Raw genomic sequence first — 15794 nt, 5'->3', positions numbered from 1 at the left:
GGAGCTCACTTGCGCTTCAGAGAACTGGGTCTGGGGGTCTCATGGCCAAGGATGGATGGGGCCAGCGCAGGCTTGGGCCGCAGCGGGACTTGGAGCTGGAAGGGGGTGCTGCAGCCCTTCTTGGGTGCCCCTCCCCAACTACGTCTGCCTTGCTGGGCCAGAGAGCGCCTGGAGGCTCTGGCTGACCGACAGATTTTCGGCCATCGCGCTGCCCGCCCGCCACGCCCACCTTTTGGCCCAGCCGAGTGGAGAACTGGCCTTGCGCCTGAAGCCCCGCTGGCCGGGGAAGGGGCCCGGCCTCTGCGTCGCCTGGAGCTGAGGCTGCCTCGCTCACGAGGGAAGACGGCGCGGCGCAGCGCGGGGCTCAGCTGGCGCGCTCGGCCGCCGGGAGGCAAAGCAAACAGCCGCCGGCAATTGCCTGGCCTCTTGGCAAACACGCGCCGGGCAGGAGGCGAGCGAAAAAGACCGGCCCGCAGGGAGGAGGCCGCGTCCCGCCATCGCAGGCAGGAGCCGAAGGAGCGGGCGGCGCAGGCTCGGCCCTCGGAGCCGCCCTGACACCTTCGCCGGGCCGGACTCCTTGCGTCCTTTTGCAGATGCCCGATTCCACCTTCCCCGAAAGGCAGCAGTGGTTTAGGCGCTTGCAAGCGCACTAGCTCAGGGGCACCTATCATGTCCAGCACCCCCTCCCACCCGAAGGTAGACCCCTCCTGCCCACGGAGGCTCCATTTAGCCACGGATAGACATTTCCACCCCTTTGCCTATTCCCCTTTCAAAGCCACCTTTGCAGCTTTCACCTTTGCCTGTTCCTCACTTCCTCTGAGGGCCACACAAACACCCTCCCAGTAGATCCTGCCCCGCACCTTGTCCACCTTTTCATCCAGAGGCTGAGCCGCACCTCCTGGGCCTGAGAGACCTTCACCCCGAGACTCAAGCTGAGTCTGTGTGCCCACATCAAAGACAGAAGACACTGTTTTTCACAATGGATTTATTCGGCTCAATCGCCTCCTTCACAGGAAGGTCAGAGAAAGCCACAAAGGGGGCCCTTGCAGTCTGTCACAGGGGTCAGCCAGATGCCCTCCCTTGCTTCCCTTCCCTAGCAACCAGGATTGAGGTAGACTGTCCCTGCACATGGAAGCTCCACGCAGCCATCCCAAAATGGCCCCCAATAGAACTTTCTCCTTCATACAGTTGCTGAATACTTTTTGGAAAGTAAAGTGATGAGTGCAGATAAAAGCCTGGTCTCTCCCAGGCTGTCCCCTCACTTGACACAAGCGGCTGCCATGCATTCTGCCAGGGGAAAGAGCCAAGAGATGGGCTAGATCATGGGTAGGCAAACTAAGGTCTGGGGGCTGGATCCAGCCCAATTGCCTTCTCAATCTGGCCCACGGACGGTCTGGGAATCAGTGTGTTTTTACATGAGTAGAATGTGTCCATTTATTTAAAATGCATCTCTGGGTGATCTGTGGGGCCTGCCTGGTGTTTTTACATGAGTAGAATGTGTGCTTTTATTTAAAATGCATCTCTAGGTTATTTGTGGGGCATAGGAATTCGTTTTCCCCCCAAAGTACAGTCCGGCCCCCCACAAGGTCTGAGGGACAGTGGACCGGCCCCCTGCGGAAAAAGTTTGCTGACCCCTGGGCTAGAGTCAGCCTGTTTCTCCCCACTGTGCTCTAACAAAGGAGGCAAGTGAGGAGCTTCCAGTGGGGCGCAGGGGTCACAGCACCCCCGGGGCCTCCCAATGACACAGAATGACGCCCTCGACCCTCATGTGGGGCTGGGGCTGCTTTCGCCAGTCTGGGAGCCGGGTGTCGAGGCAGAGGGGGCTTCCCTTGCCAGAGACCATCCAAAACAGACACAGTAAGGAGCTCCAGGCGATACGGCCCATGGGGGGGGGGGGAACCTGTGGCTCCCACCAACCCTGACAACTGGGCCACGCAGCCGCTGGGAGCAACTGGGGCCTAGAACCCAACCATATCTCAGGGCTTCCGGGCTTCTCTCTGCCACTGGGGGGGCAGTATTGGGGAGGAGGTGCATGGAGCAGCCTGGCCCCTTGGTTGTGGGGCAGGCGGGTGCACAGGGCCCAGATTGCCAGGCAGGCCATAGTGGATGACAAGAGTCGGGTGCAGAGGGGCTGGAGTCGGGATGAGTCTCCTCCACCGGTCACAGCTGGTTGGCCTTCCAGGAGAGATAGGCGTTCCAGACAATGGCAACACACTGGACCACGGCCAGCCTGGGGGGCAGAGAAAGAGCTGAGGGGCAGCGACTCTGCCAAGGGGGGGGCGGATCCTACAGGCAGGAAAGGGAGGTCTTACCTGTAGTTCAGGGGGACGAAGTAGAAGTTGGCCACTTGCACAGCTGGCCAGATCTGAAAGGGAGAGGGAGCGAGAGATGCACCACTGGGGAAGCAGCGTGGCCGCCAAGCGCAGGGACCCAGGAAGACCCCTCCCCAAACCCCCAGGCCCAAACCTCTCAGTGCCACCAGGGGAAGGGGAGCTGTGATTCCTGCGTGACAATTGGGGGCCCCATCCAATTCTACAATTCTGTGATGTGCTGAGCTTGGAGGCTGCCAGGGAGATGTTGCTGACCGATTGATCAGGCGATCCTGTGGAGCCTCTGGAAGGGCAGCCAAGGAGCCCCCTTTGCCAGGCAGGGCTGGGGGGGGGGAGGCGGATGGCAGGCGGCACAGGGAGGCAGGTCCTGCCAGGGGGCAGCCGGAGGACTCACGTAATAGTTGGTGATCAGGGCATCCGTGTAGTCCTGCAACACAGAGAGGAGGGGGTTGAGTGCTGGCTGGTTTGCAGGGCCCCCGCCATGGCTCAGTCAACCCCACCCCTGCCGAGAGGGACTTCTCCATGCCAGGCACCTCCGGGAGACTTCTGGGGAGGCGCAGAGCCAGGGAGCGTCTCCAGAAGTTTATCCCAGACTCCTCTCTCTCAGACAGAAACAGGCTGCACTCCTTGTGCTTTGGCCTTTGAGTTTGATCTTGTGAACTGCCCTGAGATCTTGTGATCAAGGGTGGAATATAAATCTAACAAAGCATAACAATAACAATGTTGTTGGTCTTCCTTTCATATACTTCGCCTCACACCCCCCACTTAGAAAACAACTCCCATTCCTTCCAAGACTTCCCCCTCCCAAGTCACCTTCACAGCACTCCATGGAGGGGTCATTTATTATTATTAATTATTATTATTAATTGAATTTATAAACCGTCCTATACTCGGAGGTCTCAGGGCGCTTCCAGCCGGCCCACCTCCCTGAGGAACACGGGGGGGGTCCCCCTTCGAAAAGGCTCAGCCACTCCCACCCCAGCCCTTGGGGCGCCTGAAGCCAGCTGGGGCTCGGTCCTGGAAAAGTCCTGGTGGGGTTGGGGGAGCAGAAACCCTTCTGGTCCAGGGAAGCCCACCATGGGACCCCCCTCTATACTTCTGGCCCACGGGACCCCCAATTTTCTACTCCTAAGTGGGGGTCAGGCAAAGGCAGAAGGCAGAGGGGTGCTGGTGCCTTAACCCCCCTCCCCCAAGGATCCTGCTTGGCTCTCTCCACCCCCCCTCATTCTCCCTCTCTGAGACTTGGTGGCACATCCAGCTCCTCAGGAGGGAGGGGGTCACTGTGACATTTATCCTCCTGTGACTCATCTCTGGTGAGTAAAGCAGCCGAGTCTTTCAGTCCACAGCGAGATGGGAAGAAAAGGCTCTTGAAAGAGATGGGGAGGGGGCTGTGCGTGTGTCAGGCGGGCCGGATCCCTGCACCAGGCTGTCCAGGTGACGCGAGAGACATTGGCAGGGGTCACGCAGGGCCCTCACAGGACGGGAGGCGGAAGAACGGCAGCCGGGGGGGGGCAGATGTTGCAGCTCAAAGGGCAGAGGGGCTGGAGGGATGGGCAGGGGGCCTCTGTGGCAGGCCAGGACATCGGAGGGGGAGCAGGGCCAGAGCAAAGGGGACGGCCACCTCGTCCAGTGGCCCCTCTCCCCCCACCAGGCGAGGGCTCTCGCACTCAGATCCTGCTGGCCACTGTGAGAAAAGGAGGCTGCCCCAGAAGGGCCACTGGCCTCATCCAGCAGGGGAAGGGCACAGCAGGGCGTCAGCTTCCCTCTCCTTTGGCCATGAGGACTAGCAACTTTATCCTGGAGGAGTTTCCCTTATCTAAAAGGGTATAAAGGGTAAAGGGACCCCTGACCATTAGGTCCAGTCATGGCCGACTCTGGGGTTGTGGCGCTCATCTCGCTTTACTGGCTGAGGGAGCCAGCGTACAGCTTCCGGGTCATGTGGCCAGCAGGACTAAGCCGCTTCTGGCGAACCAGAGCAGCGCACAGAAACGCCATTTACCTTCCTGCCAGAGTGGTACCTATTTATCTACTTGCACTTGGGCGTGCTTTCGAACTGCTAGGTTGGCAGGAGCAGGGACCGAGCAACGGGAGCTCACCCCGTCGCGGGGATTCAAACCACCGACCTTCTGATCAGCAAGCCCTAGGCTCTGTGGTTTAACCCACAGCGCCACCCGTGTCCCTTCCCTTATCTAAGAGCCATCCAAATGGGTGGCCATCGCTGCCCCTTGTGGAAGGGAGTTCCGCTGCTTAGCTACGTGTTCTTGGGCCAAGAAGCCCTTCCTTTTGTCAGACCTGGATCCGGCCATGGAAGACGTCCCAAAACGCCTCTCCGAAGGCGGAACGGAAACCTCCGAGGAATAACTCTCTGGCAGAGCAATCACCTACAAGCACAGAGGCAGAGGGACGCCCCAATCCTGGCAGCATCAAGGGAGGAAATCAGGGATTCTTCAATGTGTGTGGGGGGGTCCCTTGCAACTCTGCTGCTCCAGAGATGGCCACACCCCTTCCCTGCCAGCTGCCCTGCAGCCAACTCACCCGCTTGATCTTGTCCCAGTTCTTCTCCAGGGACAGGCCGTTGAGCGCTCCTGCCACAGCCAGGAAAGAGCCCAGGAAGCAGGGGGCGAAGCCGGCCTGTTGGAGAGGAGGAAGGTGAGGGGATCCATGGGGAGAAGGTGGAGACCTCAAGCAAGGAGCTGGGAAGGAAGAAGAGCTCCCTGGCCCCCCAGGAACCAGGGTCCCCCAGGAAGCCCCCTCCCCACCCGCCCCGTGCAGCTGACGAAGAGAGGGGCCAAACCAAGCATCAGAACAGGTCATCCTGGGGGCTGGAGAGGGACAGGCGATATGGAAGCCATCTTCAAATGCCCAAAGGAGGAGCCAGCTTGTTTTCTGCTGCTCCTCCAGAGGGGAGGATCCAAACCAACGGATTTAAAAGCAAGAAAGGAAAAGCTTTGCTGTTTGATGGCAGAACAGAGACCCCTGTGAGGCGGTGGACTCTCCTTCCTGGGAGGTTTTTGAGTCCAGGTCGGATGCCTGCCTGCCAGGGATTCCTTAGCTGTGGAAGAGGAGCCCGCAAAGCCCTGGCCGGCCGGTTGGCTTGGGGATCCCACGGAGAGAGCCCCCTGACCTGATCCAGCAGCATCTTCTGGAACGCAGCCACCCTGGTGGTGCCGGGCACCAGACGGTCAAGGACGTGGTACCAGCCTCCAATGACCGGGCCCTGCAGGGGAGAGGGGCAGTCCGGGGTCACAGCACGGCAACTGAGGCAAAGCCTCCCCCTACAGCCACAGAGGACCAGGGAGACCCAGGCCTGCCAGGTCAAGGCGCCCCCCCGGCCCAGCCCCCTTGGTGAAGCAGTCTCCCCAGGAGCCAAGAGGATGTTCTCCCAGCCCGGAGGCCCTTCTGGCTTGGTGCTCCTGTGCCCCCAGTTCTCACCCCCCCACCCACTTTCCCCTGGCTCACCACAAAGCAGAAACCGATGGCCATCATCTTCAGGGTCCGCCGGCTGCTGTGTCCAGCCAGCCCCCTCCTCTCCACTGCCTGCTGGGAAATCACATCTCCCACGCCCACCAGGGTCCCTGTGCAAAAGCAACATCATCTCGTGGGTGGGGTGCACTGTCTGCCCAGACCCAGAGGACAAGTCAAATGACTCACTTCCTTGCTTGAGCCAAAGCACAGTTGGCTCCTTGTTGCCTTGAAGATCCAGACTGAAAACTAGAATTAAACCTGAGTGTTTTGATCCTGGTTTGCAAGGCCAGCTCAACCCCCAGTTTGCCAGCCTGAAGGCGGCTGTGAGCTCGTTTGCTCCAGGCAGAAAAGGAGGGAGGGCCGTGCACGACCCCCCAGAGCCAAACCATGTTTGGTGTTACGGCTGAGCCAGCCGCACGGGATCTCGAGGCTCAGGGGCTGCAGTTCTTGCCAGATGGAAACTCTTCAGGCTTAGCTGTGCAGACGGTCCTCAGGCGGAAAACCTCATGTACACACAAAACAATGTATTTCTTTCCTAAAATTCATACGCCGCTTGATTGGGCGGAGGGGTGAATCCTTCAAAGTGGTTTACAAAAAGATAAAAGTTTGGGTGGCCATCAGTCAGGGATGTTTTAGTTGTGATCCCTGTGTTGCAGAGGGTTGGACTAGATGACTCTCAGAGTCCCTTCCAACTCCACAATTTATGATGCTCCCTAGAGAAGCAACCAGTAGTGATGTATGGAAGTAAGAGCTGGACCATAAAGAAGGCTGATCGCCGAAGAATGGATGCTTTTGAATTCTGGTGCTGGAGGAGACTCTGGAGAGTCCCATGGAGTGCAAGAAGATCAAACCTCTCCATTCTGAAGGAAATCAGCCCTGAGTGCTCACTGGAAGGACAGATCGTGAAGCTGAGGCTCCAAGACTTTGGCCACCTCATGAGAAGAGAAGACTCCCTGGAAAAGACCCTGATGTTGGGAAAGATGGAGGGCACAAGGAGAAGGGGACGGCAGAGGACGAGATGGTGGAACAGTGTTCTCGAAGCGACCAGCATGAATTTGACCAAACTGCGGGAGGCAGTGGAAGACAGGAGGGCCTGGCGTGCTCTGGTCCAGGGGGTCACGAAGAGGCGGACACGACTAAATGACTAAACAAAAACAAAAATAGAAGCAAACTATAGACTGCTGGGTTGGAAGGAGGAGGAAAGGGGGTGCAGGGCTGCCTCTATTTCTGCCAAGCCACATCTTCCCCAGCCCAGGCCTGGCTTTTTCTGGTCTCTGGCCAAGGGGGCAGAGCCTCTGAGCCACTGCCTCCCCAAAAGTCCCTGCCAGCTATCTGTTGACGTCAAGCCTCCCTCCTTGGAGCGGATCCAGGGAGCTGGCAAAGGGAGAAGACACAGCCCTGTGCCCAGAAGAAGAGAAGCTGCCTCTCTTCCCCCAGAGAGGGGAGACGGAAGGGGGCCATGGCCGAGCGAGGGAGGGGGCTCAGCCACAGCCTGCAAGCCAGGGTCTCCAGAGCAGCCCAGCTGCCCCCCTTTCCTCTGCATGCTCTGACCTCCAGGTCCCAAGGAGGGGAGGGGCTCCCCTTCCTGGGAGGTTTTTACACAGACTCTGCGATTCCTGCACTGAAGAGGGTTAGACTGGATGGGCTTTGGGGGTCCCTTCCAATTCTACCATTCTAAGAATCTGCCAGAAATGCCAAATGTGCCCCCTGTCTCAGAGACTGCTCTGCCCACCAGCTATTTAACAGCCCCTGGCAGGAAGGCAAAAGAAAAGGAGTTGGGAAAGGGAAATCCAACGAGATGGCAAAGCGGAATGAACATCAAGATTTCACTCTGGCCTTGAGCATGAAATTGGGGCCCTGGAAAAGTATGCGCCAGCCCCATGACTGGAAGACGCCCCCCACAGAGGGTCACAGAACGCCCCCTTCCTGAAGAACACCAGGAAACGGGGGGAGTTCCAGATCTGCAGCAGAGGAGCAGGAGGAAGAAGAAGAAGAGTCGAGTCGCTGTGAATCTGGAGGTTTGAAAGGAAGCAGCACACAGAACTGAGTTGGGCTATGCTATCTAATGCCTTCCCCCTCCCAGCCCCCTCCCAGCCCTTGCCTGTGCAGACTTCCCTTGGGTGGGATATTCAGCCCCCGAGAGACAGGGAAACTCCCCCCTTGCTTTGGATGCCGTGTCAGAAACAGCGTGGTGTTGGCTCAGCTTCTCCACTTGCTCATTGACAAACTCACAGCTTCTGTCGCCAAAGACTCCCTCCCAGCTCCATTCATTCATTCACTCACCCAGATTGGCGGGAAGGGGAGAGGTGGCACCTGTATGACGCAGCTGGCAGCCGGGCCAAGTGTAATGGGATGAGAGTTGCTCTGCGCCAGCCGCACCAGAGATTGACGACTCCCTGGGCGATGACTTCACCCGCAAGGAGCCTTGGGAGGCTGCCAGCGCCACTCAATGGCCACTCCCCCCCCAACACACAGTAGGTGGGCAGTTCCATGGGACCTTGGGGAAGGATGGACGCTCCCCCCCCGGAGAAGTGAAGCTGGGGGAGGAGGAAGGAGCGAAGAGAAGCCCTGCTGGATCTAGGCCAAGGCCCACCCTTTAATTTTATATTTCAGACTTTCATTTTTATACATTTCAATAATTTTACAATCATTTTAACATTTCAAAACTTGACTTCCTTCCCCCTCTTTCTGTGGCTCCTTAAATTTATTTTTAACATTTTTTGCATATCCAAATTAACTTAATTTGCTCATTTATTCATCTACTTTAAATATATACTCTTATAAAACTGCAGGTTATTACAATAATCCTGCCAATGTTCTTATCTGTTTACAGCTTGTTTGCAAATATGCCCTGAACCATTTCCATTCTTTTATAAAAAGTTTGCTATCTTGATTTCTTATTTTTCAAGTAAGTTTCGCCATTTCTGCATATTCCATAAGTTTTCGTATCCATTCTTTTTTTGCTGGGACCTTGTCCAGCATCCTGACCCCCCCCCAGCTGCCTCGATGGGAAGCCCCCAAACAGGGCAGAAGCAAGAGAGCAGCAACTCTCCCCACTTGCAATGCCTGGCAACCCGTATCAGAAATGTTAGAACTTAAGAACCCAATAAGAAGCAACTGGATCAGGCCGATGGCCCCTCTAGCCCAGCATCCTGTTCTCACAGAGGTCTGTCAGGTGCCTGTGGGAACCCTGCAAGCAGGATCCGAGCACAAGAGCAACTCTCCCTTCTTGCGCTTCCCAGCAGTATTCAGATATACAGAATACTGATACTCAGAAGCACTGCTGGCTCCAACTGCGGAGGCGGAGGAGAGCCATCACCCCCCCGCGGAGGACCTTAAGGTCCACAAATAACAAGACTTTGGAGGTCCCGAGCCTCAAGGAGGTTAGATTGGTTTCAACTATGGCAGGGCCTTTTCAGTACTGGCCCCGACGTGGTGGAACGCTCTGTCACAAGAGACCAGGGCCCTGCGGGACTTGACATCTTTCCGCAGGGCCTGCAAGACAGAGCTGTACCGCCTGGCCTTTGATCTGGACTCAGTCTGACCCTTATGTTTTCCCTCCCCTTATGGTCTTGATCTATGGGCTGCTCCAGAGAAGTGGACCCGGAGCAATGGATCCAAACTACAAGAAAGAAGATTCCACCTAAACATTAGGAAGAACTTCCTGACAGTAAGAGCTGTTCGACAGTGGAATTTGCTGCCAAGGAGTGTGGTGGAGTCTCCTTCTTTGGAGGTCTTTAAGCAGAGGCTTGACAACCATATGTCAGGAGTGCTCTGATGGTGTTTCCTGCTTGGCAGGGGGTTGGACTCGATGGCCCTTGTGGTCTCTTCCAACTCTATGATTCTATGATTAAAATGAGGCTGCATTTTAATCTGTATTTTAAATTGCCCCCCCTCTTTTCTCCTATTATGTTTTTACTGTAATTTTATTGGTGTTAGCTGCCCTGAGCCTGGCTCTGGCCGGGGAATAAATTATTATTGTTGTTGTTGCTGCTGCCTTCCACAGCCCCCCCCCATGAATTTGTCTCATCCTCTTTTTAAGCCATCCAGGTTGGTGGCCAGGAGCTGGGGAGTCTGGGGTGGGGAGGACTGCTGCTTCAGAACTTGTTTGGGGCACAGAATCCAGAGCAGCAGTTGCTGCAGGCAGGGTCTGGCCCCAGCCCAGGCAGAGGGTGCTATCCTGGCTGCACAAGGGGACTCAGCCCTGCTAAGGCGCCAGGCGGGTCTTCCCTGGTTTGCAGGTGAGGCCTTCACCACTCACAGCTCAGGTAAAGGCAAAGTCCCCCCCCCATACGGGCTGTGCATGGTGTCACCTACAGCTAGGCAGGCTTGTCACACTTACAGTTGCATACAACATTCCACCACCTTTGCTGTGGGGCAGGCATGAAGACCTGCAGGTGGCGCTGGGGTGAGGGAGGGCTTTTGGACAGCGCTTTTTGATTTTTAAGGGCACTTATAAGCCGCGAACTCGTAAAATATGGCAGTCTACACTAAAATCATTTTTGAAAACTATAAAAATGCAGAGCAATGACCAAGAGGGAATCAAATGAATTATCTAAAGGCACTTGGCAAAGCAAAAACATTTTCATCAGGCGGCCAAACGTCGGCACTGTGGGTACCCGTCTGATTTCAAGAGAAACGGAATTCCTATTTCGCGGAGCCTGCGTGCAAAAGGCATTTGCTTGCGGATGAACTTGAAGGATATAAGCTGACTGTGAGGCACCTCAGGGCAAGACCTAAGGATGCTCCCATCTGGGCTTGGTCTCTGGCTGCTGCCCCCTGTGATGGGGGACTGAAGGACCCCACTTCCCTAGCTCCTGACTGAGGGTGGGGTCCTCCCACCTGGGAAGAGCTGGGCAGCCCAACGTCCTTCAGGCAGGGGGCCAGCTAGTCAGAGCCATCTGCGGCCCCCCAACAATTCAGCACAGCTCCCTGCACCACCCATTCTCCAGGAGCCAGCCCAGCCGGGGGTCGAACGGTGGGCTTGGGACCCCCACTCAGCCACTGGGGGACTAGTCTACCTCACAGGGTTGTGGTGAAGATGGAGACTGGGCTGGATGAATCCCTAACCGGAATTAAGATTGCCGGAAGAAATATCAACAACCTCAGATATGCAGATGACACAACCTTGATGGCAGAGAGTGAGGAAGAATTAAAGAACCTTTTAATGAGGGTGAAAGAGGAGAGCGCAAAATATGGTCTGAAGCTCAACATCAAAAAAACAAAGATCATGGCCACTGGTCCCATCACCTCCTGGCAAACAGAAGGCGAAGAAATGGAGGCAGTGAGAGATTTTACCTTCTTGGGCTCCATGATCACTGCAGATGGTGACAGCAGTCACGAAATTAAAAGACGCCTGCTCCTTGGGAGAAAGGCGATGGCAAACCTAGACAGCATCTTAAAAAGCAGAGACATCACCTTGCCAACAAAGGTCCGTATAGTTAAAGCCATGGTTTTCCCAGTAGTGATGTATGGAAGTGAGAGCTGGACTATAAAGAAGGCTGATGGCCAAAGAATTGATGCTTTTGAATTCTGGTGCTGAGGAGACTTTTGAGAGTCCCATGGACTGCAAGAAGATCCAACCTCTCCCTTCTGAAGGAAATCAGCCCTGAGTGCTCACTGGAAGGACAGATCCTGAAGCTGAGGCTCCAAGACTTTGGCCACCTCATGAGAAGAGAAGACTCCCTGGAAAAGACCCTGATGTTGGGAAAGATGGAGGGCACAAGGAGAAGGGGACGACAGAGGACAAGATGGTGGGACAGTGTTCTCGAAGCTACCAGCATGAGTTTGACCAAACTGCGGGAGGCAGTGGAGGACGGGAGGGCCTGGCGTGCTCTGGTCCAGGGGGTCACGAAGAAGCGGACACGAATAGACGACTAAACAACAGCAAGAAGACATGCACAGGCTTCTTTGAGGCGCGAACAAATGCAATGAGGAGAGGACGCGTGAAACCCCAAGGCACCTGCTTCCCCTTTCCTGGAAATGAGATTCCTGCCCCGGAGCCATCCCTCTCCAAGCCCAGAGCCCTCCCCGCCCCGGCGAGGCAGAGCCAAGGAGCGCGGCCTCCCTCTTACCGGCGGTGCCGATCTGCACCTTCCACGGGTGCCGGGCCATCAGTCTCTGGTAGCCTCTCCACAGGGCCGCCATGCCGCCTCCGGCGCGGCGCGGGGGACACGGGCGCCCTCGGAGAACCGGAGCCGAAAGCCACTCCACGTGCCGCGAAAGGCACTTCCGGCGCCCGGAGATGACGTAGCAGGCGCCTCCGAAACCGCGCACGCCTATTGGCAGGGAGGCAGGCGCCGAAGGATCACGTGGAGGCGCGTGTCATAGACAAGGGGTAGAGGTGCGCGCGGGAGTCGGCTGCCTGCTCTTTTGAGAAAGAAGAAAACAGGGCGGGGTCCGGAGCTGCGCGTGGAGATGGAGGGCGGTGGTTGTTGTTAGTGGTGTCCGCCCCTTCGTGACCCCCTGGACCCGCCAGGCCCTCCTGTCTTCCACTGCCTCCCTCATGCTGGTAGCTTCGAGAACACTGTCCCACCATCTCATCCTCTGTCGTCCCCTTCTCCTTCTGCCCTCCATCTTTCCCAACATCAGGGTCTTGTCCAGGGAGTCTTCTCTTCTCCTGAGGTGGCCAAAGTCTTGGAGCCTCAGCTTCAGGATCTGTCCCTCCAGTGAGCATTCAGGGCTGATTTCCTTCAGGATGGAGAGGTTGGATCTTCTTGCAGTCCCTGGGACTCTCAAGACTCTCCTCCAGCACCAGAATCCATTCTTTGGCGATCAGCCTTCTTTATAGTCCAGCTCTCACTTCCATACATCACTATTGGGAAAACCAGAGCTTGAACTATACGGACCTTTGTTGGCAAAATCATAGTAAAAAGACTTAACAATCAGAACAACAGTCACATAAAGTGTAAAACGTGGGGGGGGGGGGGAATTAAGCCTCCGGATACACACGGAGCCTGTTGGAATTTGCAGAGGCTTTCTCCCCATTGAGATTTTGGCATAACTAATGTTCTTGAAGCTACCAGCATGAGTTTGATCAAACTGCGGCAGGCAGTGGAGGACAGAAGTGCCTAGCATGCTCTGGTCCATGGGGTCACGAAGAGTCGGACACGACTAAACGACTAAACAACAAAGTGCACCCACACTAGAGCATCATGTGGAGGAAAAAGCAAAGCCTCCAGAAAACATGCTCAGCCCCATCAGCATATGGCTCAGTTGGGTTGATCCAAGTTTAAATTTAAAGACAATATCTTTATTTTGGAAAAATGCCCCCCACCCCACATTCATTGATAGACCAACACTTCATGTTTTTTAATTGGTAGCATTACTGGAATTTATAGAAAGGGGGGGGTTGCCCCTCCAGCGGACATCATACACCCCCTGACTACAATCACTCCTGCAAATGTCCCCACAAAACACTTCATCACACAGTTTTTTCCTATCGCTATTCAAAAGGGCCTCCGCTGCACATTACCAAATGTAACAATTCACTGTATGTGCTGGCTCAATGGGAAAACTTTAGAAAGTCATATAAAATCAATAGTGTACTCAAAATCCAGAGAGTGTAAATAAACCAAAACACCTACTTCCTGGTTTGCAGTGTTCTTATTCCAAGTTGTTCATAAACTAAGCTGTTCTTAAACCAAGGTACTACTGTGGTCAACTTGGCTGAGAAACGGGATCATGTATATATTTCCTTTTGTTTTTACTTAATGGGTGTGAGGTGGAGGTCAGAGGAGGGATGGGGCAAACTGCTGGAAAACCCTCCCAGATTGTGACATAACTTGTGTCGTTGAGGTGGCCTCTTGCCTGGCGCTCTGGGGCCAGGATGCCAGCAATTAACACCTGTGAAAAGGGTTACTGGGTACGTGAATTGTAGCATGGGCGGAGAGGGCTGGTGGAAGAGGGTTTCCTAACTATGCTGAGCACTGGGGGGGGGGCTCTTTCAGGGTACATGCTGTTCTCTGGGGCTGCAAGAGCCAGGTGCCCAGGCAAAAGGGACGGGTTTTGCCCATGTAGTGGCTGCCTGGTTTATGTTTATTCTCTTGGAGGGAGAACTGGTCTTGGGTCTGCTGAGGGAGGGGGGGCAGGGGTCCCGCTTTTTTGCCCACCTTTCTTCCATTTCTTATACATGCCCTTCTTAACTCTCAGCTCATCTGTAAGCTCCTTATGCAGCCACTGTTGATTCAAGCCTTGTCAGTCAGAGGAATTTGGCCACCCTCCAGGTGCCCGGCTTGAATCCTTGTGACCTCCTGTCTGCGACTCCCGGCAGGATCAAGGGAGGTCTCCAATCGGCGATTCTTCCCAACGTGAAAGAAGAACACAACCATCCCTCCTCCCTCACTCCCAGGGAGGGGAGAGAGACAGACAGAAATGTATTTACATGTCTTTATTTCTGTCGTTCCAGCAGTACAGAGAAAACATGTCTGTACCCTCTGATACCCAGCTGCAGAGAGAGAATAACTCCACCCATGTACTTCCAGTACAGGGTCATGTGACACTCTGAGCTAACATCCGGTGCTCAGTGCACATAATAGACTGTCCCTGCTTCCCACGGTACAGTCCCAAAACATCAACATCCTGTTTGGCTTTCCAGCCATCTGGAGCACTCAGCAGCATTGCTCCTTTTTCGTAACAACCTCCCCCAAAAGAATCAATGCGTGTTGCGGCAAGCAAAGCGTGATCCAGAGAAGAAAACAAACAGTTGTTATACACATAACACTCCCCTGTTGTTTCAGTTCCACCCTTGGAACTACCCGCCACTGGTTTCCCCAGTGTACCTCTCTGGTTGTCTGGCTTCCAAGGAATGAGTGCATCTGCATTCCCTTGGCTAGCAACTCTCTGTTGTGTCTTTGTCTCTGACTTAGACACAGCTCCAACCTGTCCTCGGTTGTTTACAACAGCAACACATGCAACAGCTAAGTTAGCAAACTCTTTTGAGTACCTCTTAGGTGGTTGACCCTTTGTATCTCTCTCAGACCTACGTATGAGGTGCTGATCCTCTCTGCTCACTGGTTCTTTCTCAGGACTCTTAGGAGAACCAGTTCCAACAGTAAACAGTGGTTCAACCTTCACCTGTGAAGGTCTATCCATTGTGTGAGATTTCCTCTCAATGACTGTGACAACAGAGCTCTCTGAGCTATCACTGTCACTCTCAGTACCACTGTACTCTGTGAAATCATCATCATCATCTGAATCGCCCTCTGTGGGAAATGTGTGTGCTATCACTCTCTCCTTTTCAGGAGCACTCTCTAGAAATTTTGTGAGAATCACCTGACCAGATTCAGACAAAATTACTCTGTAGAGACCCTTTTCATATCCCACAAAAATGCCTCTGGCATTCTTTACCCCACCTGGAGCTTCTGTCCTCACATGAGACCCAAAAACCCTGAAATGGGCAACAGAAGGTTTTCTCTGGAACAGTTTCTCAAAAGGAGAACTTCCCAACTCTTTCGAAACCTTTCTCACCCATGCATGACAAAACGACATGAGTGACTCCGCCCAGAACTCATGTGGCAGATGTGAACTAAGCAATTGCGCATTCATCCCCTTTTGCAATTCTCTGTTCACCCGTACACAGACACCCCTGTTCCACGCTTCCGCTGAAACAGCAATCTTGTGTCTGATCCCCTTCTTCTGCAGGAACCTCTGGAAATCCTGTAAAAGAAAAATCTGCTTCTCATCTGTCAAAAGACAATCAATGTTAGCATCATGCATATCTTTAACTTTGTCACAAAACCCCTGAAACCTTTCCAAGGCTTCCTGTGGCTTCTTTAACACATAAACCCAGACAAAGTTAGAGAAATGATCCACACACACAAGATAATATCTTGCATTGCCTCTAGATGGTTCTAGAGGACCAATCACATCAGCATACACCCGCTGAAATGCTCTGTCGACCCTGGCCACCTTCTTGGCGCTTGTTTTGGTCACACCTGCAAGAGAAATCATGTTAGACTCAGAATTACATTCCATGTAATCACTTTGGTCAAAGTCCAA

General features: G+C 54.6%; 1 protein-coding gene across 3 annotated transcripts; it reads right to left on the bottom strand.

Annotated features, from left to right (window-relative positions):
* Positions 1-1560: 1560 nt before the first annotated feature.
* Positions 1561-12008, bottom strand: MPV17 (mitochondrial inner membrane protein MPV17). 3 transcript variants are annotated; one of them, XM_083606224.1, is made up of 7 exons: positions 11870-12008; positions 5790-5905; positions 5455-5547; positions 4866-4961; positions 2725-2757; positions 2313-2365; positions 1561-2230 (listed from the first exon to the last, which is right to left on the bottom strand). In XM_083606224.1, exons 1-7 carry the CDS (start codon positions 11940-11942, stop codon positions 2161-2163), a joined length of 534 nt encoding a protein of 177 aa, XP_083462350.1. In that variant the 5' UTR covers positions 11943-12008; the 3' UTR covers positions 1561-2160. The 3 variants fall into 3 exon arrangements, with proteins under 3 accessions (XP_083462350.1, XP_083462348.1, XP_083462349.1); XM_083606222.1 differs by lacking the exons at positions 5455-5547; positions 5790-5905 and having other exon boundaries at positions 11870-11981; XM_083606223.1 differs by lacking the exons at positions 1561-2230; positions 2313-2365; positions 2725-2757; positions 4866-4961 and having other exon boundaries at positions 4986-5547.
* Between the last annotated feature and the right edge of the window lie 3786 nt (positions 12009-15794).

The sequence above is a fragment of the Podarcis filfolensis genome, assembly GCF_964270895.1.
Source record: "Podarcis filfolensis genome assembly, chromosome: 3".
Classification (NCBI taxonomy): domain Eukaryota; kingdom Metazoa; phylum Chordata; class Lepidosauria; order Squamata; family Lacertidae; genus Podarcis; species Podarcis filfolensis.
The sequence above is the reverse complement of the archived record's forward strand: the minus strand, read 5'-3'. Positions and strand labels throughout refer to the sequence as shown.

Bases quoted from the DNA above. Each gene is read 5' to 3' on its own strand.
- MPV17 (XM_083606222.1), bottom strand. From the start codon at position 11,942: ATGGCGGCCCTGTGGAGAGGCTACCAGAGACTGATGGCCCGGCACCCG. The intron at 2,758-4,865 runs GTGAGTTGGCTG...TCTGTGTTGCAG, and splicing joins ACTGGGACAAGATCAAGCGG to GACTACACGGATGCCCTGAT. The intron at 2,231-2,312 runs GTAAGACCTCCC...TCTGCCCCCCAG, and splicing joins TTCGTCCCCCTGAACTACAG to GCTGGCCGTGGTCCAGTGTG.